This window comes from Limulus polyphemus, unplaced genomic scaffold (assembly GCF_000517525.1).
Source record: "Limulus polyphemus unplaced genomic scaffold, Limulus_polyphemus-2.1.2 Scaffold2853, whole genome shotgun sequence".
Taxonomy (NCBI): Eukaryota; Metazoa; Arthropoda; class Merostomata; order Xiphosura; family Limulidae; genus Limulus; species Limulus polyphemus.
Window position 1 is genome coordinate 91,651 of NW_013668463.1, and position 27,417 is coordinate 119,067.

General features: G+C 35.8%; 1 protein-coding gene across 1 annotated transcript in view; it reads right to left on the reverse strand.

Annotated features, from left to right (window-relative positions):
- The window catches only part of LOC106468061 (biogenesis of lysosome-related organelles complex 1 subunit 3-like), a 47,990-nt gene extending 22,988 nt beyond the window's left edge, over nucleotides 1-25,002 (reverse strand). The window contains exons 1-5 of the mRNA XM_022396370.1: nucleotides 24,969-25,002; nucleotides 24,014-24,126; nucleotides 12,450-12,549; nucleotides 3,866-3,965; nucleotides 1,583-1,602 (exon numbers count right to left, since the gene is read on the reverse strand). Coding sequence (XP_022252078.1) covers nucleotides 1,583-1,602; nucleotides 3,866-3,965; nucleotides 12,450-12,549; nucleotides 24,014-24,121 — 328 coding nt within the window. The 5' untranslated portion in view covers nucleotides 24,122-24,126; nucleotides 24,969-25,002. The remainder of the gene's footprint in view (nucleotides 1-1,582; nucleotides 1,603-3,865; nucleotides 3,966-12,449; nucleotides 12,550-24,013; nucleotides 24,127-24,968) is intronic.
- Between the last annotated feature and the right edge of the window lie 2,415 nt (nucleotides 25,003-27,417).

Sequence of the window (27,417 nt, forward strand, 5' to 3'; positions counted from 1 at the left end):
CTCTATTTTAACAATTTTACTAAGAAATTTATTAAAAAGAAAGAATCCTAAATTAGGACAGCAACGACTACATAAACCAAACAAATCATAGCAGCTGCCATTTTTACCTCACAGTATAAGCATAAAAACGTTAATAAAGTAACAACAAATATCTATTAAATCTATAAAATAACAAATACATATTAATTATTACGGCATAATCAGGTTACATTCACCCGGGCCCCTGGGCAGTTGCCCCCTTTGCTATTGCAAAATATTCTGATGACTCAGATTTTCATTGAATATTTTTATGTTTAGCCTATTAAACAATATACATAGAAATACTGGTTTCTAATTGCAACTGTGACATGTTTTAGTTTAAAATATTTTTACATTTATCAGTGATAGAAAAACATGTTTTCATTACTTAATTATCAATATATGATTTACAGAAGATCAGTGTGAGATTACTGCATATTTGAAAAACAAAATAACGGTGACTATGTGGTGGTATTTAGTTGACATTAGTAATTCATTCGCTAAGTAGGAAATGTCCATAATATTTTTGGCAATATCTATCTATGAAATCAAGGGTAATTCAAAAATTAATTAAAAACATTTTGAATGAAAATAAAAAGAGTAATATCATATTAAAATATTGCAGTGATTGTTTGTGTCATGATCTATCTGATGATCATGCACCTTGATGATAACCATTCAGAATTGTTGCTATTCAAAAGGCTCTATTGTAAGGCTGTTATGTCCACAGTACACTATCCCTCCCAACATATTTTCCATAGAACATCTATGGTACAAGGACAACAGCTTGCCAGTGCTTACTTCAACAGTTCTATACAAAAATACACAAGCACTGCATCTTCATGTGTAATAGCATGAATATGTGCTATATTCTCCAGTTGACTGGGGTATGTGACAGTGAAACAAATATATTATAGAAAGAATTTTATGAATGGATATCCTTTTTGACTATCTTGCATAATGTTGCTTAGGGCATATGGCAGGCTTTTGCCATTGACCTTTGTGCTCATGGATTCTCATCTGTTACTAAATACTGCACTTTTCCTTACCAGGTTGGGGTAAGACTTGTTGCAGGTCTCTTTGTGGATGATCTTTGGTCCCTAAGTAGATCTATATACCTTTGTTATTCAATGCAATTATATATTAATGATATGCTCATTTTAGAAATTTTAAATCTTTAACCTGAACACATCTTTATGATATGAATACATCACATCAGAAAGGACTGTTATATACCCTTCTCCAAAGTGATAAATTTTTACTGGCAACACAGTATCCATGAAATGCCAAACATCACAATCTAGTTTTGATACATGTCATTCCACTGCAAATTCATATTGGTTGTGATTTCCATGTGACTTGCTAATTTGCATATTTCAAATCATTTAAATATAACATACTTAACCTCTATATAATAGGTAGTGTTTTCTAAACATAATATTTCTAAAATGAAAAAAATGTATACACTATCAATACAAAATGAACTAAATTTAAAAAAAGTTCAATTGCTTTAGATCTTTTATGAATCTACAAACTAATAAAAAAAATATATAATCATACTTACTGAGCTTCTTATGCAATAATCTGTAGAAAGAAAAAAAAATTACAAACTTAAAAGTTGTATAGTATAAGCATGAAACTGTCATCAAATTAAAGGCAAAAACCTGTCACCTTGCAAGATGTGTCTTACATATATATATTCTTTTATTAACACTGCTTAAATCTTTAATTTATATTACTTGAAGATAACATGAAACTCGTTAATCAGTCCATACAAAAGGAAACAGTACTAGAAGTGAAAGTGTACCATATTCTAATCTATATTTTTAATGCTGTTTCAACAAACACGTTTTGACACTAACTATTAGTTTTTTAATGGAATTCCTTACCTGAAGTTGTGAGCCAATATTAATTCACATTATGTGCTTGTTTGTCTGCAAGCTTTCCAACATATTTTTGGAGCAATCAGAACCAAATTTGGCAGGGGATAAAACATGCCTAGAAGGTCGTCCAGGCATGATGGGGGGGGGGTATTCTAGGAGTAGGTTTGCTGGGTTGATGAGCTAAAATATGGCATTGGATTTTCTGTTCCTGGAACAATTCAGAATTTTGGGGTACCATTTTTTAAGTGTGTTCATACCCCCAATACCATTTATAGGAACAAGATTCAAACAAATACAATAGCTGTCAAAACTGGGATTATCAAAACACTAAAATATAGAGCTATAAGTATATTCCTAAATGAAGAACTTAAACATCTTGACAATATTTTCAGGAATAATGGTTGCCCAAATAAAATGATTCAACATCTGTTTATGGTTCATCTATCTCAACTACTAATGAACCACAATCTGAAAATCACAACGAAAAGAAAAAAGCATTTCTTCCTTACATATCAGGCCTAGAAGAAAACTTCGTAGGATAATGAATAAACTTAACATCACCATAGTTTTCTTAAGCCCTCCTTCACTATACGACAGCCTTACAATGGTAATATCCCTAGTTCTCAGTCCTCTCGCAAAGAATGTGGTTTATAGCACTAGGTGTGAGTATAATAAACAATACATTAGAGAAACACAACATCTGTTACAGGTAAGGTTCAAAGATATCAAAGAGATATTAAAAACTGTGTTGTAAACACATCAGCTATAGCTTTTCATGTTCAGGAAAACAACCATATAATAGACAGAGAAGAAAACACAAAATGTAGAAAAATCAAGGAAGCTATTACCATCTAAGCACAAGACAGTGAGCCACCAGTGGGTATTAATCAAAACAACAGACAACAACTACTCAATACCACATGGATACTACTAATAAAAGGCAAAGCATATTAATTGTTGTGGTTTTGATGTAAAATTTAATTTTACAATGTATTACTTGAAGTTGAAAAATTCCTTTATTTTTGTTTATTTCTCTATATAATACCTATAATTGTATTTTCCTTATATTCATTATATCGAAGCAATTGATTTATATTCTATATTCATCATAAATCTATATGTTTAATAAAGTTAATACTACATGTCACTATTGTTCCGGCTGCTGCCATCTGCTATCTTAAAGCAGTGTTCCACAGTACATTGTTGCCCAATGAAGGCTCCGGTAAGGGGGCAGAAAACTTACAAATAAAAGTATTTTAATGCATAGAAAATAACATGTATAATTCTACAAATTTTGTTTAAATTGATCATTATAAATTATTATTCCTGATCATTATTGTTTTTGATTATTCTGACAATCAGTTAATCAAAATTACAATTACATTGATTGTAACAAAAATAACCAAATAATAAAAATCAGGATTTCCAATTATCACCACTTTTGATTATTCCAACTGCACAAGTAATCAAAATATTACTATTATGTTTGCTGTTAAGCACAAAGATACATATTGGGATATCTGTGCTATCCTCAATTCTAATCTTATAAATTATCCTTTTTCACTTTAAGTTTGATCAGCTTTGATGATTTAGGATTCAAGGGTTTTGGGTTCAATCCCATTGCCATCAAACTTGCTTGCCTTCTCTTTGTTATTGGTAAAGCTATTAAGGTTATCCAATATTATCAGTAATTTTGAATAACTGACTAGAGGGAAGGCATCTATCTAGCAATACCCACTTCCAACTTTTTTATACTTGTACATACCATGGTTTGAGGAACTCTGTACTAATTGATTAGCAAATACCACTAATTGCTCAACTCTAGTAACAGAAATCTCACACTACAAGATCAGATATCATATTAAATATCACTGTTTGCTATACAAGCTTTATGTTAATGACATATTCAGATATTAACCAATATATAATTCTTTTCCAAATTAAACAGCTATTGGCTTACTTACGTGTTATACTTCAAGCAATCATCTGATTTAGTTGATGATATATCACTCGTATCACTATCATCCTTTAAAAGGTGCCTTGTTCTTCGATGTTTCGATAAAGCTGAGTTTAAAAAAAACATATAGCTGATCATTTCTAAGTGTTTTATGTCACAGTTATACTTATGAAAGAATAAGAATTCTAATGTGTAAGTCAAAACAAAGTTTTAAAAGAAAACATAGCATGCAGCATCTTTCCCATAGTAGACATAACCAAGTCGACATCAGAAGAAACATAACCCATTATTTAATGTATTCCTTTTAACAACATCCTATTTTAACTGTTTTATGATTCTTTCTTTTTAAAGTTGCATGATATAAAACTCCTGAAGATATGCTGAGAGCTGACATAACAATACTGTGGTAAATTATATTTTCAATGTTTTAATGTAGATGTTAACAAGAAGGCTTATAATGATAAGGTTGAGAAGTTTATAAAAATAGGCTGAGGATACTTAAGACTAGAGACATTATAAAAGTCTAGTAATTTTGACAAGTATCTAAAAGTGAGACATCAGATACAAAATAACACAGACAGTCAATTAGTAAGTGTTGAGTTTTAAATTGGTAATTCCAGTCATTGAATGATGTATTATGTTTGAGTGAAATATCTGAATCAGTATTAGTTAACATGTATATTAATTATTCATTTAATCAATCAATGAGACACAAGAATGTACAAGTTTATTTTTATCTAGTCGTAGTACTATTAACTAGGTATTTCCATTTGAGCATAATTTGTAAACTTAGGCCTACAAAAACAATATCGTACAAACTTATAGAAATGTTAAGGACCAAATAAATCAATTTCTTATTGTTAGGTGGACTGTAATTTTTCACAAAATAATTTAAAAGAACCTGCCCTATGAAAGAGCAACGTTAGTATCAGAAATGGGATTATTTTGGTGAAGATAAAATAGAAATGTGAATATACTTGAAGTTGAATTTAAACTGTTTGAAATGACAACCACGCAGTAAAAAAAGTGAGATTTAAGCATTATTGGAGAGAACAAAATTATTAACAGAAACTCATCAAGAAAAGGCCAAGAATTACAGGATTGAAACAGAAAATTATAAGAAGAAGAAGAAGGATGGGACAGACAATAAGGGCAGAAAATTAGAAGAACATGACTGGAAATTAAGTGAGTAGTAAACAGAGACAAATTATTTAAAGAAATAAAATCAAAATTAAGTCTGAATGACACTACAGGGGACATCCAGATGGATTACGGCAACAAGTTTGATGAAATGTAGTAAAGAAAGGTTGTAATGACAAAATTAATGAAGGAAAAAAAGATCAGTGGCAGAATGAACATCTGGAAAATACTTTATTAATTACCAAGATTAAACCAGCTACTCCTCTTTCTGCATTAGCTCAAGAATGCCAATGTAAAATATCATCTACAATAAAATATGGAATAGGAGAACTTGTGTGGTTATACATCTATTACCTCTACTGCTGTAAAATATGTTATTGTAGGACTATTCTTTACTACTTCAACCTTGACACTAGCAAATCAAGTTCTAGAATTTAGCTGGCCAGTTCAGCATTGGCTAACTGAGAAAACTAAAGGACTACGATGGGAAGGTACCATAAAAGGCATCCCAGATTCATTTTGAAGAAAACATTTTCCTCACCTGAAAATGTATTTTTCTGGTATATACTCACCTCTCACACAGAAAACTATGTTCACGATCATTCGACGATTAGCTATCAACCTTGTCACATGCCAGAATGCAGAGTGTCTTGTATCCTATGGTGCTGTTAATTATTGACGGACTACCTCTCGACTTCTCGCCCCGGGACACAGCCAACTTCATCCGCCACTTCAAACCCCAAGCCCAAGTATTCCCTGAGTGAACCCGACGTCTACGGAAAGGAGGCTTACTCCTCCAACCTAAGTCACTGGAAGATTTCCACTACCTTCGCCAACCCTGGTCTTCAAATCCTCCCGTCACTTGACAACCCCCCCAAAAGCAATACCAGTCTCCACGCTATATTTCTCCGGAACGTCCACATATCATTCACGCCAGAAGAAATACACCAAGCCCTGCTAGCTACAACAGATTCTACGATCCACACAGTCCACCGCATCCAGTCCAAGAAAACAGGTTTACCCTCCACGTTCATGAAAGTAATCACAACTTCTAAACATACAGCTGATCTCATCCTCACCCACGGTTGCTTCCTCGACTATCACCATTTCAAAGCAGAAAAACCCTATCGCAAGCCTCACCCACCCCATACCTTTCCTATCCAAGCCCCCATGCCCACGTTTCACAATACCCAGAAGATAACCGCCACCAACCAGAACTCTACCGCCCATCCTAAAACATCCGATCAAGCTACTCAAACTTCACTCACTCCTGTTACACAAGATATGTCTACTCAAACCACCACTACCAGGATCAAAACCAGCTGCAGGAGGAGGGCATAGAAGTCATGACATAAAGTATGTAATAAGAAAAGTGCATGCATCAACTAAACTGGACAGTCATCCACTGAAGGAGGAGTGAACAACTTGTTAGTACATACTCATCTCAACTCAACTGGACAGAAGATGATTGAAGGAGAAGGGCATGTGTGTATAGTGTGTTTGCTCACCTTGACTCTACTGAACAGATGCAGACTGCAGGAAGAGGGCACAGCATTGTATGAAGTGATTCTGCTTAAACTGACAATGTCACCACCACTCCACATCACACTGATTGGCACCCCTTGTTTAGCCCTAGCCATTACATCCCAAACAGTGAGGGTTCTCCATGGTCCACCATTCTAGTGGCCAAGTACTGGTAAGTGGTAAGTGTCTCCCTTGTTCCACTCGAAGAAAAAAAAGAGGGGAGGAAATCATGGTGAAGAGACCCAGAAAAAATGTCCAGATCCCCATCGGTCCTGTTTCAGCTGGAAAGTTTTTTTTTTTAATGGAGACAGTGCAACAGGTGACCTCAAACCTATTTTGAAAAGCCAGCAAGCACATGTATGGAGTAGATGTGGTTTAGACAAGACTGTATAAAGGTATCAGAATATACCACAAGGATACCTCAAGTGGTTTTGCAGAACACCACATCTCAGCAGTGGACATATGTGGAGCCAGGGTGGATAGTATGAACACTTTCTATTATCCTGGCTTGTTGCAGAACTTTGGGAAATAAGTGTACCTACGGAAGCACAACCAACCACAATTCTGGAAGCAATACTACAAACCAAAGGGGAATGTACTCACCTGTCCTAAAATGGTGGGTTGAATATAGAATGGCAAACAGTCAGGCAGTGACTCTCGGTAGATAAGACAGCCAGATAGCAAAGAGAGTGGGCAATGAAGTTATGCAAGGCAGTCCACATGCCAGCTTGAATGATCTTGTCCAGCAGCCATTGGAAATAAGTAGCAAGAGAATGAGAGGTGACGAATCTGATGGGATGAAATGAGGAGACCAATCAAAGAATTTGGCAGACTGTATAAATAAAGGCAGAAGGAGATTTGTCTCTAGAGGAAAGGGAATCCCAGGAATTGTAGAGTGGAAAATGGAAACCTCTAAAGTTAGAGGTATGAGCTAGGTAGCAACAAATGGCACAAACACAGCAGAAAATTGTCCTGATCCAAGTGAGCAAGAAGAGTGAAATAGAAGGATAGGAGAGGAGAAAGGTAGAGGTCTCCTCCCCGAGCAGCTGAAGATTGAGGGAGGAAGAACTGGTCTGGAGAAAGAAGAATATGAAGACAATGGAAAATGTACAGGATGAGTTGTTAGCATAAAGATTTGAACAATGGAGACCACAGAAAGAGCAATATGTCTGAAGAGAAGGTGGTAGAAGTTGTAGGCAGCCAATGGCTCTAATGAAAACAGGTAATAGCATGCAGGATGATACTGAGGACCCTGTCGGGCATGGAAACAGGCTGAGTGAGTTTATGGATAAGGAAGGACCGGAAAAAGATGGAGAAAACAGCGGAGGAAACACCTTGTGGTAATGAACAGGGAAAATAATGAATGAAGACAAGGCACCCAATGACTGGCAAAGACAGAGACAACTGAACCTTGTAGAACAGCCTGGTAAAGGAAAGGGAGATTTACAATTGGAGGAAGGTGGTGACGAATGGACCAATGTCAAAAGCCATGCCCCTCATGTGGCTAGAAAGATGTTCAGAATGGTAAATGAAATTATTACCAAATGGGAAATTCTAGTCCAACAGGCAATGGGCTGCACTAATCCAAACATGAAAGTAGAAAGACAAGATCCTGTGATGGAAAGGAGATGGAAGATGTTGAAGCAATAGTGTATAATTAGCAGAGGAAGAGGGAGGGTTGGGTTGGCAGGTGGCATAGAAGAGGGAACCAATGTTAAACCAGCCAAAGAGGTAACACCAAGAGGAAATGGCAAAGACTCCATTCAAAGTCAGGGTCCAAGGTAAAGACTGGAAAGGAGGGTGAGCATTAGGACAAGTATAAGACCAGACCAGGTGGAAAGCAGCAACAGCCAGGCCAAATAAGTGAAAGAGAGGAAGCATGAAAGAGAGAGGATTGGCTAGACAACAATGAGAACACCCCCAATGGAAACTGGGTGAGAAGAGACATTTTGTGAGCAGAATGAGTGTTCCTAGTTTTAAAAAAAAGAAGAAGGAAATTAAGTTCCTTAAACACTGCATATCTCTTACCTTGACAATGAAAAAAACATGTCTGATGTGTTCAGTGCCATGAAATAGAATGAACATCACGAGTGCAAAATCACAGAGGGAGCTAGTGCACAGGGAGACTGTGTCACCTTCCTATTGGTGGAGGGCTTTTGCTGCATAATAATATCATGAAGTAGCACAATTTATGAGAAATCTTATGAGTTTAGGTGGGAGTCACATGACAGCTAGTGGTATGCAAATCTCTAAGGCAGAACATACAGGGAAGGATAGCTTTTTGTGTGTAGAGATGTGTATCACCTCAGAAATCATTTCCAGATTGAAGGCACAAAATAGTGAACAATAAGCTAATTACCTTCAGGCCAGGAAATTCATCATTTTTAGGGCAAGGCCATTTGGCCTTGCATTTTCTCTCATTTTCAAGGGCACCAAGGTGAAAAAAAAATCACTGGAGAGCACTAAGGCTAAAGTACACATTAATGTTAATGGAGCAGAAATGAGTTTCTGAATTAGTTTAGTAAATATGGTATTAATCGTTTTTCACTGGGGGCTTGAGAAGCTGAACTATCCTTTCAGATTATGTTTATCAGGTAGATAAGTATTAACTTTAACCAATGAGACTTTATAAATAACAGTACATCAGCTTAAAAATTAAACAAAAGAGGTATAAAGAAGATCTAAAATGTTCTGTGACCTTAATAAGATACCTAGTTTTTGCCCCCTCCTGACCCCCAAATGATGTTTGACCTAAGAATTATATACAACTTTTATGCATCTCTATCCATTTATTACTTTAACCTTGAGAATGATCAGATAAATTCCCTGGGAGGAGGGGAAGTTTAAAGGCCTAACTTCTACCAACAAAATTCAACCCTAACATGTCTGACAACTTGACCAAGATTAACAAAAATCAGTTACATGGTTTCCAAACAGCAGTCATTTGAAAGTCTTGATGGACAGACAGATAGAAAGACATTTCCATGACATAAAGTCAACATTCTATTTCCAAACAATAATACTACTAGTATTTTTTGGCATAATTTCTAATGTAGGCTAGTGCCAATAAACAGTAAACTAGGTCTACACTACAGTATAGCACATGGTCATAACCTGTAAATCACCCATCATTGCAAACTGCATTGCGCAACTCGCTACTTGTAATCCAGTAATGTTAACCGTAGCTACCTAATGTAGTAGGCCCTAAGCCTTTGGTGGGTTTGCACATAAAATTTATCAAGCAAATTATTTCCCTTCATTTTCTAAAAATTCAGGATGTAACCTACATATTTACTGATGAAAAAAAATGTTCCAATTCTAGCACTTGGCCACCACAGAAAAATGTTTCACAGCATTCTCCCTCTTAACTCATTACTTTTTAGACATGTTTAATACTAGGAGTATTTCCAGTCGCGCACTTCACTCTGACCAGCGTACCTACGTGCTGACTTTGATAGTCACATACTGCTGTTACTGTGAACCTTTGTGTAAGCTCGGAGGGTTTGTTGTTTGAGCACTGATTTGAAATGCTTGCTACTACTAAGTGCTTGTGCTATGGTACAATTCAACAAAATGCACAAATGTCTTACAGCTGATCAAAGCGAAAACTTCACTACCTCCACTACGTGCATCTTATGTGATATATTGTTCGTAACAAGGTAGTTTCCGTAGGTTGCAAGTCCAGTGTTTGTGATCCCCAATGCAGTATGTAATATAAACTTAGATTATGAAGGCACAACGGCCAAAGGGATACTGAAGGGTGACCATCGTGGCCATGGATTTTAATGATTTTCTGAGGGCACCACAGCCATTTTAATAAATAAGTTGGCAATTGCTGCCATGGTCACCATGAATTGCCTGCCCTGTATTTAACTACACATTTAAAATGGCCAGTTTCTGACAGCATTAAGTAACCCTCCAGCTGAAAGTCAAAGTGACAAAGAACATATCCAGAGCAACATTCTGGAAAAAAACTCACTCAAACTTGAGAAAGATCTGTAAAGGCTTGCCCAACTATTCCTTGTGAAATGATGGATTTGTTAGTCCATGAACAATTTGTAAATGCTATGACTGATGAATATACGAGTGTACATCTTCAAATAAAGCTGGCAATGGAACTTGAATTCACATTCACTACTACTTCAGAAATAAATGGACAACTATAGCAATATTGTGTTGGAACACCACTTGAGAGAGAGAGAGTCAATGAGCTTGGCTCTTTCTCACAGAGTGACAAGGGGAATATATACATCAAAGTTGTAATGGACTATTTTCCAAAATGGCCAGAAGCACAAGCTGTTTTGAACCAGGAAATAGAAACTCTAGCAAGAAAAGTGATGAATGAATTTCTTTCAAGATTTTGCATGTTTGTGGAATTTCACTAAGGTCATAGAGACCTTTAAATCAGCCTTATCTGCAGATGTGTGTCAGATCCTGGGGATAAAAAAGATCAGGACATAAACTCTTCACCCATCTTCTGAATGTATGGTGGAGAGATACAACCACACACTGTTAGACCAATTAACCATTTATGTGGATGAGTATCGGGAAACATGGAATCAAGCACTTCCACTGTTACTGATGAGTTATCATCCAGCAGTACATGAAGCTACAGGCAACACACCATTATCATTTATTTATGGGAGAGATCTTACAATGCCATTGGACCTTTTGTACACTTGTTCACTGAACAGTCATCCAAAAGGGTCTTATACAAAATAAGCAGAAAAATTATAGAACACCACTGATGTCATAAATGACTTTATCCAAGAAAGACTTAAATCGACTAGTGATAAAACAAAAAAGTCATTATGACATTACTGCTAATAAAACTGGATTATATTAAAGTGAAATGATATGGCTATACAATCCCTGTCACAAGAAATGGCAAATTCCAAAGTTAATGAAGTGCTGTGAAGGGCCATATGTTGTACTTAAAAGCATCAATGATGTGGCTTATAGAATCTGGGGGGGGGGGGGATAGTTAATCCAAGTCAAAGGTGATCCACCATGATCATATTTGGCAGTACTTTGGTGAGAGAATGGCCAACTCCAAAGAAAAACTTGTCAGTGAAAACTGAAACTTCAATCACCTACCTAAGAAGAACATTTCCTGCAACAGGACAACTAGTATCAAAAGTCTACCCCCTCTGTATATCATGGGCCTTGGAAAAGAAAGACACAAAAAAGCCTTGATGAATGGACAGTTTAGTGTAGTTTTGTCTGCATTACTATTGTTCAAGGGACTTCACAATACAGAGAGGGGCAGTGTTGTAAGCTATATTGATAATGTTGAAATTTAGATGTTAGCAAGAAGGCAAATGTTATGATCAAAAGTTTACAAAAGTACGTCTAGCATACCTAGAATAACCTAGAAGCATCAGATATAAATTCTAGTGGGTTAGTCAATTAGCAAGTTGGCAATCAATCATTCAGTGTCGCTAATCATTGAATGAAGTACTTAGTTTGAGTGAAACATATGGATCAGCGTAAGTTACGTCGTATATTCAGTTACTCAATCAATTAGCCATGAAATTGTACAAGTTTATTTTTACATTAGTTGTAGTACTACTAACTAGGTATTTCCATTTGAATGTCATTTGTAAACTGAGGCCTAGAAGTTACAACAGTGCACAAGCTTGTAAAAACATTAAGGAAGAAATAAACTAATTTGATTGTTACATGGACTGGACTTTGAATTACTTTCACTAAATAATTTAAAAGAACCTGTAGAACAAAATAACTGTTATAATAATACAACTCTTATTATGTCAACTTGAAGAAAATGTACAGAAATTAACTTTTTCAGTTTCACTAACACACTCAGGCCTCAATGATTTCAGTAAAAGGTACATTTGTAATTCATTTCTCAACTTTTTAAACAAACAAAGTTCAGTTACATAAAAATAAAGTGATAGCAGTGTTACCTAAATCAGAAGTTTCTTCTATCACTGGACTAGTTCTCTCTTCTTCATCTGATTCTGGTGCTTCACCAGACACGACAATGCCTTGCTGAGACATCACTGGCTAATATCAGAAATCAGTTTTAAACACATCAAATTTCTAAAATACACTCTATAATATCTAAGGTTGATAAAAAAAAAGAAAGTTCTTGTTAGGAATTGTGTTCCTGTAACTTTTAAATTAAGATTACACATAAGCAGCTTTTTAGAAAAAGATATTTCAGGTCAAATTTGCGACTTACAATGTTTGATAGTTACAATTACAAGTTAGTCTGTAAATGTTTATAGTACATATTAAGCACTGTAAATAATAAGACAAGGGGATTCTATAAAAACTCTTATTCAAAAAAGAATTAAGTGTCCTTAAATATCTTTTACATACATTTTAACTGAGAACTATATGTAGCTAAGAAAACTGAATATCCCTGCTAAGCAAACAAACTTTTGTGTTTACTGCCAGAGTAAAAAAATTCTTTCCTCAAACAGTAATGTGCATCATGGATTTGATATATAAATATCCATAGAATGCTATCCTTGTTATTTCATAACAAGCATTACAGCCAGCACAACAGGTATACCACTGAAGGAAGCAGCAGCTACTGATGGTACACTTGTAAAACCGTTTTAACCTAGTATTTAAATCAATGCTTCTACTTAGTTTTGATAAAATAAACAAGTTTTTGTTAAATGTTATTGGTATAATACATCAAATGATACATCTACATTATAAAAATCAAATATTAGCTCTAAAGAAATTGGTACTTGTGACTAAACTCAAACAATTGTGTAATTTGCTTATTGATTAATTGACAGGCTAATCAATCAACTAACCAATTATTCTTTCATAAGACTAACTGATTATATTTTATTGTTTTGTTCATCTTCAGTTTTTATTTAATATAATAGAATCTTCAGGTACAACAGTTTCGAATTAATCCTAAACTTTTGTATATGAAAATTATCATAAATGCTGCATAGTACAAAACTTGTAACAAGCTGAAAATACAATTAATACTGCTCTGTAGGTTTCTCCCTATAAATTTTTATAAAATCAAATAAACTAACATTTTTGTGAAAAATAATTGTCCTTAGATTTCACGAGTTGAAACTAATGAAAATTCTTGTCACAGTGTGTGATAGATAATATATAATTCAGTGAAACCCAATTAACCCCAATTTTAGAAACAAAGTCAGCATAAAATCCATGGAGTTTGGAGTCTGTTTTACTTCATCTTATAGTAACCTAAACTAATTTAGGTATGTGAATAATGTTACAACATTTTGTCAAATATGTTATTATACAGTGGACCATCTGTTTAATGACTGTATGTATACGTTAAGGTTTTCTTTTCTTTTACCACCAGAGGTGACACTGAAAAGAGAATCAATCAATGATGTAGAGGCCTAATGCATTATTTGATGAACCTTGAATAGGTGAAACTGCATTCAACAGCAGAGGGTATGGCCCATCAAAGAATGCATTAGGCTTCTACATCACAAATTCTCTTTTCAATTTCATCTCTGGTGAAAAAGGAATCTTTAACATATATAAACTTGTGATGCTATTTATCGACCTTTTTTCAGAGATTAAAATGAATCATAAGATGGAAATTGAAGCATTACATGAAATAATAAAATGAAAAAAATCTTTAATTGTAGATTTTTAAAATTTTTTTGTAATTTCATCATGAATGTGAAGAAATAAAAAAATAATTAACAACTTTATAATAAGAGAGAAGTTGCTGATATGGAAGGAAGTTTAGAAAGAATATATTAAATTGACTAAAGCACTTATGGTACAAGCTGTAAGAAACTGTAAAAACACATATGCACCCAGAAAAATAAAAAATAACAACTCAATGCTTACTGTACTCAGCAGATTTTAAGCTATATGTCACAACAGACTTTTTATACTGCTTGCTAGTTGGGTATTGTTACACTGCTAGAGTCCATGTCTACTAAATTATGCATTTTAAACTATAACTAATACATAATTACCTAAAATATAATAATAAGACCAAAATACAATTTAAACTATATCTCAAACTATAACATATTTAGGTAAGAAACAACTGTAACTGCTATAGTCCACCAAGCAGCCAACCATGCTATAGTCAATTTCATATAATCCGTGATGACAACTGCATGCCAATTTCAAAATAACCATTGTTAGTTTATAGTGTAAAATGACCTCTTTCTAATGTCTATAAACATTATGTACATATCTGCATGGAGGTTATAAAGCTCAAACAAATCCATTGAAGGTGAACAGCTGTCAGAGATTGAAAAAATTACTGCTTGTTTCAACTATGTTTTGTTCAGAGAACTTTGAAATGAATGAGTCAAAAGGTTATTTAAGCATCTCATTATTCAGACATATCTTTACAGAACTGCTATTGTAATATTGATGATACAGAGTACCAAAGTAGAAAATTTTCATAGCTCATTGGTCACATGACAATAGATCTGAAGTTAAGTGTTTTTTTAAAGGTTTATTTTGAAATAAAGGACTGAAAACTTGGATAAAATAAAACCTTGAATCATAACACACATTCTAATATTAATTTCATTCAGATATGTTGATATTAAAGATGTTTAATTAAATTTTTCATGTAACACAGTGACTCTCACAGAAAAGCATTTAAAGAGACACCTCTTGTGAAAGGGCTAATAGAAGAATGGTTGTTTATGGAAGTCTGTATGCAACTATAAATGAGACAGCCAGATTATGGAGATAGTTTAATGTGAGATAAATGACTGTGAGCAGTCCACATACCAGCCCAGAGAAGGGGGAGGGAGATGAAGAGAGAGGAGACTCGAGAGAGTGTACAAACATCTGTCATCAGAGGGGCACATATAAGATGTATCAGCTGGCAGATCTAATCCATAATGCGGTAAAAAAAAAGCCCCAGGTAGAGGAGGTGTCTCAGTTATGAAAGGACAGTGAAAGGAACCACAAGAAGGAAGAGCACGACAAAACAGAGTGAGCCAGACAGGATAAGAGCATCTGCCTGGAACAGAAACAACCTTGATAAAAGAAATTGAAGGAGGGAATATTGCAGAAAGAAGTGAAAACTTCCCCTTCCAGGGAATACCAGGAAAGGAAGAAACAGCCAGGACAAAGAGGAAGGGAAGAGCAGTAAGGAGAAGCTAGAGGAAACAAAAACGTACATATGCGTACAATGGTTATGAACTGCAAATAGGAATAGGACTCATGTGTTGAGGGAGAGCAGAACCTTTTTTAGAGATTTTTTGTTATTAGCACTAGCCTTGATACTCCCACCTATCCCATGTGAAAACACTCCACAATAGGAGCATGACACTTTCCTTGCACAGCCAGCTCCCCTTGGATTATAGAGTGTAACATCACTTTGAGATTAGGTGCCAAAGAAAAAACAGCGGAAGTGGGGAGCATGGGTGGGAAGTGCGAGAGGAGTTAATTATCTATTGGAAATACATTTTCCGTGTAGAAAAATTATAAGTTCCAATATGATACCTTACCTCTTTTCACATAATAGCTAGAATCCCACACTGAACTGGTGGAGGGACCAGTGTAACTTTACCTAGATGACCCCCCTTTGGAAAGCATCTAAAGACAGCTCATGGAGTGTGACATTTCTTGTGAAAAGTAAACATACTTGTGGGAAACTGTACCACATCTGAATCAAGTATACTTTTCACCCTTGATGAATGAATATGTCTCTAAATGGGTGGCAGGGATGCACATACAATAATTAGCAGTATGCGTCCCAATGACAGTGGATAGAGTATATCCAATCATAGTTGGGAGATGAACTCCATCTTCAAACCATTGGAACCAGGAATAATACATCAAGTCCCTGGTAGGAGGGTGTCCTCTAGGAAATGAGATCAGATGTGCCCATTGATGGTGTTGAGTGGCTAGGGAGAATCAACTCCATTCTCAAACAGTTGGAATCTTTTATTAATCCTCTTATCCTTCTTAGATACTTCCAGGACTGAAACGATAATGTCTTAGACCAGATTATAGCCAGATGTAACCTTAATCTTAGTGTCCAGGGTGCATCTGACAGTCAGTGGCAGATGAACCCAAAACCACTGAGACCAGGAGTTATATGTCTAGTCCTTGGAAGGAATGGTAAATTCACCTCACCTGGCAGAACTTATGTTGGCTGGTATAGGTCTAATTCAACACCAGACCACTTGGGAACCATCCAGGTGGCAGTAGGATGAGGGATCCCAGTTGGAGGGGCAAACTGCATTATGGTGAATCATCTCCAGTTGATGACCAGGCAATGTCGAGTATTCCATTTCCAATCTGCAGTAGGAGGAAAGTTCAACACCATCTACACCAGCAGCATACCACCACCCTACTCTCAACTGAGTGGTATTGAGCACACTCAGAAGAAAGCTTCCATGGTCCACCACCATAGCAGATAGGAGCTGGTAAGTCGCAAGAACTCCCATACTTCATTGGAAGCAGGGGTGAAATTTATTGAAGAGTTCGAGGGAATGCACCACCAGAGAAAGTGCAATTAGTGACCCCAAAGCACTGTTTTGAAAAGCAGGCTGTTCCTGATTTATTCAATTAGAGGATTGTCAGGGATAGGCAGCAATCTCCTTTTGCTTTACTCATGCTAGTCCAGGACAGACATGTTTATGATGCAAAACATCATAACAAAGAACCTACAAATTGTCTTGCAGAACATCCCATCTCAACAATGGGCATTAATGACTTGAAAGGCCATACAGTGCAGATTTAAGAATTACTATACCTGGTCAGGTAACACTCGTCACAGAGTGGGATGCAACAAGATGCAATAGAAAAGTACCCTGTAAAAGAAAAATTTATAATTAAAGTTACCCACTTATAGTTGCACCATAGCATGTGAGCCTGCAACAGGAGGCAGATGAAATCCAGTTAAGGAGGAGATGGCTAAATGATAAAGATAATGTGAGACAAAATTATGAATAGTCCACATGCCAGCCCAGATGATCTCCTCTAATGAACGAGACAAATGAGCAGCCAGAGACGTGGCAAAATGATGGATCTGGTGAAAGGAAACCTGGAATAGTCAACAGTCATGTAAGAATAAGGAGGAATAAGCAAATTCAATAAGTTGACAAATCCAACTGGTAAGGGTAATAGCAGAAAGAGTTGGGAACTGGAACCATGGAAGGAAACAAGGTGAATGCAAAATTACCATCATGAGCTGCTGAAGTCTTGAGAAGGAAGACCCTATCAGGGTATAGGATGACATAGATGCTATGATGGAGAATGTGTGAGACATCTATGGCGAACACAACAACCTACAATGCCTACAGGCTAAAAGGATGAGGAAATAGATTTTTATGAAAAAATGGTACAAGGAAAAATCTGCCAAAGGCTCAAATCGGGGAAGGGTCAAAGCATGTAGAACTGCTTTCAGATCCTAATCTGGTAGAGGAGAGGGTTTAGGAAGTCAGAGTGTACGAAAGGAATGAAAGAAAAGGGAGATGACAGGAGAGCTACTGACAGGATACTGGGGATATGAAGTATGCATTAAATATGCCGATCTTCATCATTCACATACCTGGAGTAAATGCCTACCAGAGAGATAGGAATGACTCCACGATGAGTCAAGGAAGCTCTATGCAGTGGTTTAGACGGGAAAGGTTGATGATCAGCTGCCAGTCCCGTCTTTTTGGGGGACAACAGAAAACTAGGAATAGAGCCTCCGAAGGAACTGAGCCACAAGTTCTATAGCACCTTTGGAAAGAAGGTCCTAACTGCCTCAGAAAAGTTGTTGGCTGGATATGGTATCCAAAGAAAGTGGGAAAAGAATTGGAGGAGGAGATAAGGGAAGAGGTGTGTGGTAAAAAAGGGAGAGTTCTTCTGATAAAATTTGAAGAGGCCAAAGATCTGTAGTAAAGTTTCTCCATACATGGAGAAAATTGTACAGACTGGCCCCTACAGGTATAGGAGCAAGGAGGGATTGAGATGGGCAAGCGGCCAGGTAGGATAGGGAAGAATGGAGAATTGGCAACTCCATACGAGATTCCAAGGATTCAGAGTTACCCTTGAAAATAGACTTATGCAAAAAGGGTGTCATGCATAAATCTCTCAATGACGTGGAGGCAAATGTCAGAAGGGCATCTCTTCCCAAAATATTCCAACAACACAGGAGCCTAGTGTGAAGGGACAGGACCAAGGAAGATAAATGCATCAATATGGACAACAATAGGGAACAGCCATCCCCCCAAACCCTTCAGGGGAATGATGAATAACCTCAGACAAAAAGTGAATGGAAGAGAGGTAGCATAGGAGGAAGGTTACGGTTAAACAAAAGCAGGATAACTGTATCTTGGAGATAAATGGACTGAGGTATCAGGGTCCAAATCTCAAAGTGGAATTAAAGATTGCAACTGTTGAGAATCCAAAAAAGGGATTTGTGGCTGATGGTAGGCTAAAGTATGAACCTCAGAAGAGCAATGAGATGTAGCATGCTGATTTCCAAATGTAATTGGTCAACAAAAAGCTCAGCATGGATCCTGATATTGGGAGAAAGAGGAAAAACAAAAAAATTTGGAAGCAGGTGTATCATGCAACAAGGAAGGGAAGGGGTCATATGACACTAGGGATAAGGAACAAACATGACACACCTGTGTTTCCAAGTCCATAAAATCCGATAAATGTCTAGGAGCATCAACAGCAGCTGATAAAGGCTGTACAGCAAAGGAAGGAGAAGAAAAAAGGCTGTCCAAGTCTTGGTCCTACTGTCCAGTGTCTCCAGGGTAGGGGAGAACCGGTTGAGGGTCAGGAGAGTCATAAGTCTGCATGAACGACTTCATTTCCTGGTGGACCCATGCTGAAACCTCCTCTGCCAATAACATTACACACATGGTTACAGCAACAGGTGGTTGAATCATGGTAGTGGTAGCAGTTGAAGTTGTCGTGACAATAAACTGTGAAGTCATCACTGAATTTTGAATGAATAAGAACATCAAGTCGAAAAATCTTGGTTCTTGTTAAAAGAAAGTGAAAAAATTTTCACACAAAAAATTCAACTTGTAGTAAACTGCTGTTACATTATCAAAGTTGAACATTTAAGTTCAAAAATTAAGTAAAAAAATACAATTTTGCAAAATTAGAAAACTGGCTGCATGAGGAGAGTGTGTTGTATTCCTACTGGTGGAGAGTTGTCACATGCTTTTGTATGCTACAGTGCAGCTGTATGTATAAACATGTATGTTTAAATGACTATGTCTAAATCCTATCTTCAAATGGTACGTGACGAAGTAATTAAACAGATCTAATCATTATAGTCTATGTGGACCTATGAAGGAGTAAGGAACAAGGATCAAATATTACTCACTATGTCTACATGCAAAGAAGTAATGGACTATAACAAAATATTATTGTTTAAATGTGACTTGTCAAGTAGTAATGGATGAAAACTAAACATCACTCTCCACAGGTACAAATTATGCAGTAAAGAACTATGAGAAAACATTAATCATTAAGTGGACATGTTAAGGAGCAATAAACAAAGGCTATACCTCATTGTTGACACTGAATGGTATTTCTGTATTGATATGTCAGTTTATTAAACCATTCAGGATGATGCTTTCGTGGTCCACCACTCCAGCAGCTTGGAAGTGGAAAGTGGGGAGAAACATGGTGAGGAGTCCAGAGAAATGTCAACAACTGAGACAATGGGAGCAACGGGTGACCATGAAATCCTTTTTTTTTACTGATTTATCCAATATAAGGTATGGCAGGGATATGCAGCTGTCCCCTTCCAAGACAGGCATATTTACAAACCAATTTCACTGTGAGGATAGCCTTCAAACAATCTTGTGGAACACCATATCTCAATAATGTGCATTGCGTGGCCATTGAACAGAATAAGCAAGTCGACATGGCTTAAAAGTGTGGATTTTAAAGATTAAAGATTATCTGTTCAGGCACCACTTGCCACAGGGCAGGATCTAAACAATGAGTAATTACCATGAAAAGAGAAAAAAGGCCCAAAAAAAATTAAACAAGAATAAATAAAAAATAACTTACCCAGTCAAAGTCACATGGAAGTCTGAAAAATGGCTACAGGCAGAAGACAATAGCATGAAGAGGAAGAAACTGTGATCCTATGCAAATAGTGATAGATGAACATATTAGCAGTAGTCCACATGTGCAATTGAAGCAGTTCCTCCAGCAAACAACAAAGCTAAGATGCCAGAGAAAAGATAAGGTGTTGAATTTGATGAGAAAACACCTGGAATAAAGTACATTAGGACAAGAAAAGAGAGGAATAAGCCAACTGAATCAAAAGCAGAACCAAATTTGTGAGGATGGAAGGAGAAAGATCACAAACAGGGTATGCTTGACAAGGGATAAAGTGGCTGGGAATGAGCACCATGGATGGAAGCCGTGCAGGCAATATAATATCGAAGAGCATGGACAGGACATAGAAGTTTATCCGGATCAAGCCAAGGATAAAGGTGGGAAATGGAAAAAAAATGGGCAAAAAAAGAGGAGTTACTCTCCCTTGCTGCAGAGGTTTTGGGGAATAAAGAATGATACAGATAAAGGAGAAGATATGTAGGATGATATAAAGTAAGTGAAATATTGATGGCAAATAAATCAGACTGCCAACATTCACAGAATAAGAGGAGAAGGAAATAAGTCTTAAGGGAAAGGTGAAACAAGAAACTTATGGAAAGTGGTTTGAATGGAGCCAAAGTGAGGCAATGAAGGACCACATAACATCCTAGTCTAGAAGGGCAGCCTAATGCAGAGGACAATGAATCGAGAAAGAATGTATCAAAAGGGATAGTGTAGGAGAAATAAATACCCTATAGTATTGGTAAAATCAGAAGTTGTGGGACATAGTTGCCTAATAACCAGAAATCGAGGAGACTGAGGATCCCTAAACAAAAAGCAAAGTAAGAATCTCAAAAATATGAGGAGCACTGGGTTGACCAGCTGAAAACCCCCAGCCCAGAGACAGCAGAAAATGTTCTATTTACACGAATAAACTTCCATGGAGGAAGGGCAAAAGGAATGAGCCAGAAATGAAGCTAAATGTGGGAACAAGCCTGATTTTTTTGCCAAGAACCAGATAAAAACCAAATATGAAGATGGAGGACAGAATGATCAAGATGAAACACCAATGACTGAGCTTCCCAAATAAGGTGGTAAGGAGCAATCAGAAGGACTTGATATGGAGTGGTATGGATGATCAAAATCACACAGTGAAGAATTCGAGAGGGAGAATAAACGTATAGGTATTTGTTGGTCCAATCCTGACTGAAAGCATCAACAGCCAGGGCAAGATGATGAGGGACTGAAGACCAAAACAGAGGTAGTTTGTGGTTGAAGAATGTGGCAAAGGCAATGATGTGAGAAGTTACCCCACTGAAGGTTAGGCCACTGGAAAACAAGAGGATTGAGAGACCACTCCGTCAGATAGATTTTCTCTGGAAGGGAAAGACAATCTGTGACAAGAATGAAAGCACCCAGAACGTATCATGCAATGATGTGGATATCTTTTGTGTGGGCCCAGAAAATGAAGATCCAACATACAAAAACATAGGGATCGAGAATGGGTACCACCTTGGTGATAGAGATGAGCAACCACTTTGGAATTGTTGGAATGAATCATTACCAGACAATGTCTGGCCAGATGGAGGAAATAATCCGAGGCCCAACGTATAACTAGAAGCTCCAGAGTGTTGATATGATAAGACTTTTTGGCTGCAAGCCAACACTCCGAAGCCTCCTGTTGATCAACCCACACACATCCATGAAAATATGTAAATCTGGATGAGGAGGAGGAATCTGGACACTTGCCAATGTGCGAGTCCTGTCCAACCACCAATGCAGATCACCGGCTATGGTAGGAGGAAGGGCAATAAGAGCCTGCAAAGGATCCCCTGCAAGATTCCACTGGTCGTGAGGAGCCCACTGAAGAGCTCACATATAAGCAAGACCTAAGGGGATAAGTGCAGCCATGGAAGATCACATCCCCAAAAGTGATAGAACCTCACAAGCTGTATAAATGAAGCAGGTGAGGCATAGAAAGACACAGCAAAATCTCGTGGTGGAAAAAGGCTATCAAAATCTTCCTCAGACTGAAAAGGTTCAGCTTGTTCTTTAGAAAGTGGGGCAAATTCAGGAGAAGGTGGTTGACCTGTATAATGATCAATCTCTCAGCAAATAATCACGGAGAAATCCGACAATGGGTCCCCCACCTACTGCCAGTGAAAAGGTGCTTGAAGGAGGTGTGATACCCAAAGTTATAACATTAACCTTGGGATTCATGGTAAATAATAAATCAAAAAAATTGTTTGCTGGTTGAATACAGATGTGCAAGAGAGAAAAAAAAATAAATAAAGATTGGAAAGTGAATTGAAAATAAAGTCGTCAGCTGTATAATCAAAAATGATTAATAAAGAAGATCATTTTGGAAGTATGACTATTTAAGTTATAAAGAGGATGCACACAAAACAAAATTTTAAACATCTTAAGACGAGCACTGCCAAATGAGAAGCGATAGTCTGGTAGAATTGAATAGAGGGAATCACATGCGTAAAGAGAGAATGTGGCACTCTCAGTGGTGGTTGTTGCATGATGATTTGCATGAGAGACATATTGGAATGAGTCATTACCAATGGAGGGGTTGCAGAAGGCTTGTGGCATGAGTGAAATTAATTTTTTTGCATATAGAGTGTAGCACCAAACAAAAATAGCTATTTATGTGAGAAGAGGTAATGTACTGTATCAGAATTCATAATGTAAACCAAACACAACTGTGTTGGTAAAGAAAGACAAAGACAAAATTAATTAATTTCCATAACTGGGTTTCAAAAGTGAAATAATACCACTAAAAAATATCAAAATGGAAATTATAGATTGTAATCTAGAAATAAATGGTATGAAAATTCAACTTGAGAGAGCACTAATGAAAATATCTCAAACAAGAAGTGATAGGTAGAATATCATACAGGGAGTCACATGAGTAGTGTGTGTGAGGCACATCTATTGGTGGAGGGTTATCGTATGATAATTTGCATGTGTGAATCAGTTAAACCATGTGAAATGAGAGGGTACATTAGAATAAAAGGCTTGTGGTGTGCAAAAAAATTTTGCAAATAGATGGCAGCACAGAATGATTATAGCTATGTATGCAAGTGGAAGTAAGGTTCCTTCTTGGAACTTTTATTTCTTTAAAGAATCAGTTAAACCATATTTAAATGATTCTTAATTCTAATGAGAAATATCTATATCAGATAATATTTTGTTTCTCAACACTTTGTTTAGGGACTATATTTAATGACTGAGAACAAATTTTTTGTGTTATGTTTCTATAAAGATTGTACTATTTATAAATACAGTTGTGAACTCCACCGAGATTTACATAAAATATTCTTCGGCACACGAATTACGACGGTTGTAATCTTTCCCCATCAAGTATTTCAGGAATAGCTTCTTTCTGAGTTACATATTGCTGTATCAAAATAATACTTGATTAAATTAATTTATGAATTTAACATCGAACTTAAATCACCTTTGAACTTTGTTCTGGTTTTGACATTATGGTTGATACTTCAAAATCTTCATCTGACTCTCCATCCATTCCACTAATAACATGGACTCCATCACCTGCCCCTGACATCTTACCTGTGTTAAATGTAAGCAAACTTTATCAAAAGCACTTTTTATTAATAAAGAAAAATAGAAAATCAAAGTCTAGAAAGCATCTAACGAATCAATGTTTTTATATCATTTACTTTCTTAGTAACGTCATTTGTAATATTGGTTCAAATTTTATTTAGAACAAAAAAAGCTAAAGTTTTGGTTATACTTGATTTTCAGAATATCCCTGTAGGTAATTGGTATGATAAACAAGTAATCATACATTAGAAGCAAAACTATAAGTACACTCATACATCACAATTTCATTAAAAAATACTGATTTAATTCCTAGAATTAATACATATCAGGTACACTATAATACAATGATTACGTTATTACTCAGTGTTTGGCATATCAGTAAAATTACAGATCTAAACTAAATTGTTTTCCACACTTACAATAAACAATGATTCAGAAAACTGTTTCGTCAGAGTTTATAATCATCACTTAAACCAGCTTACATTTTCTTCCTCTTGAAGAGATTTTTAAACTCAAAGGCTGCCTGCTAATCTTAGAATACTTGTATTCCTGTATTTTTATTTTAACACATTTTATGCTTTCAATCAATACAGTGTACTTTAAAGTCATCCTACATATATATTTCCCATATACTCTTATCTTATTTCCTTTCCTGGATATTTGTCAATGTATCAGCATAGAAGTTAATGCATATAGCATTTAAAACATTTCCTGTGAAACTATTGTTTCATCTCACTTTGAACTGTAACAAAGAGATTGTTTTAGTAGCATTTGCATAATACATAACATAAAATGAGGTTATGTATCAATGTCATACATATGAGAAATGAAAATTGTATTTTAATTACAATTTAGGGAATCACTATCCAACAGGGCTGATGTACTCAGGTTTGGTAAACAGTGACCTACAATAAAGTACACTTGATTTTATATTTTACTTTCTACTTCAGGCAAAGACACTGAGTGAAATATTAAAAATTATTTCCAGTGATTTTGTGGTGATGTGACATATTTAGTATCCAAACAGAAATACGGACCATTTAAGTACATGTTATACACTTAATCAAACACATAAATGCTCCTAAATAGAAAAAATAACAAGACTGAATTCTACTTTGTCCCAGGTGTTAAAGAAAAAAGTGATATTATGTAAATACAATTATATTTCAATGAACAAGTCTTCTCTAGCTTGGCATACAAAAACAAGTTTACCATAGATAAATCACTCAAAAAACATGTACCACAACATTGAATTGAATGTATAACATCTCATGACTCTCTCAGCTCTAATGACTGTGAACTCTGCTGATCTACAAATCCTATAAGTGTGCTAATACATGTAGATCAAAATATAAGTTAAGTGACTTCTCCAACATTCTGAATTAAGTAATAAACAAACAGAAGTTACAGGAGATGCTTAATTGACCTACAATTGATTCTGATCAAATCAAACACCCTATAGAACTACTTTACTTTCACCATCTCTATAAGTTAAATGGCCAGAAATAAAGTCTGTTTCGTAAACCATACATCTAGGAAAGAATCACATTTCTGATACTTTAAAGCCCTGGGAAAAAACCTTGTTTGGCATTGGTGTTTTGTTTATTTTACAATTCTCAATCTTTCTACTGTCCATCATGTGATTATTTGTAGAAAATAATCACAGGGCTTTATCCTATCAACATAATCTTGTAAGCTTCAATAACATTCCCTGTTACCTTTCCTTTCTCAAGAAAAATTTTAGTTTAGCCCAATGTAATTATCCTTCCACACTCAACATCAACCTTTTCTTTGAAAAAAGTTCCTGCTTATGTAGATGAGGGTAAAGGTGTAGATATAGTGTATCTGGATTTTCAAAAAGTATTTTACAAGGTGCTACAGAAAAGGCTTGTTCAAAAAAAAAAAATTAGTGTTGGGAACAAGTTGACTCTTTGGATAGAAAAGTAACTGGATGGAAGGAAACAAAGGGTTGTTATAAATGGAGTTCAGTTTGAGACTGTACGGGAACATCTCTAATGAACTCTCCATTGCCAAAGCTCAGTGTTGAGTTCTTTGCTCCCTTTGATTTGCATCATTGACATATATAAAAGGATTGTCAATAAACTACTTATATCTGCTGATGATATTAAAATCTTGGATGTTTCTCACTGTGAGGATGATGCATTTACTTTAAAAAATGATCCAGATCATTTGACAAGTTGGGGAAATAAATAGCAAATGGCTTTTAATTATAATAAATGCAAGGTAATGCATGCGTGTTATAATAACTAAGTTTAATTTTGATGGAAATAATCTTAACAATGTTATGAGCAAAAAGGATATTCATTGTTGGATTGATCAGTATCTTAAGCCATTCAAACAGTGTGCTGTTGCTAGTGGTAGGACAATTAGGTTTCAGGTTGTATCTATATAAATATTTTAATACAAATTACAAGTCTAAAGATGTTATTTTATTGTATTGGTTACTGTTTAGGCCTCATTTGAAGTATCGTGGTAAAACTTGTGATCCTTATTACAGGAGGGACATTGAATTGTTGGAAATGGTCTGGAAGGTAACTACGAGGAGTAGGATGACCTGGGATGAAAAAAAAAAAAAGACTAGTCTTATGTAAAGTTACATTAGTTTCTCTGAAGTTGTCTTCTCCTGAAAAACAAATGATAGGGGATCTGACCGAGGTGTTAAAGATTGTTCTAGTAATTGCTAGTGCCAATGCTTCATCTTTTTTTATATTTAATGATGAGAACTGTTGGTCTAGTGGACACAAATAGAAATTTTGGTAGGTCAAGAGTCATCTTCTGTTAATACAGTTTTATTTTTCTAACAGGGTGACTGGCCTTAAGAATGGGCTGCTTTCGGATACAGTGGATGCAGTAATACTAATAGTAATACCGAAGGATTTAGAAAAAGGCTTAAAAAAATATTACAAATTAAGTGGTTAGGGTTGGCTTTGAAAGTTTGCATTATTAATCATTATTATCTTCTTTTTTTTTTTGTCTTTTTATATAACTTTGTTTAACGGATTCGATAGTCTAGTGGAACGAACAGGTCCCTTGTTGTCCTTAAATTTTATGTTATGTATTACTAATAGTAATCATACATGTAGCAGATAATTCAATTGATAATTATATATTTAATTTTTGTTCAATCAACTCCACACAAGGCTAAGCCGTTTAATAATAATATAAGTATAAGTACTATAAGTACATAAATTTATATCATAGCCGTAAATAAAGTTTCTGTTCAAAATAAATTAAAAATTATTTCCAGAAAGCGATGGAAATAGCAACTACAAGTAC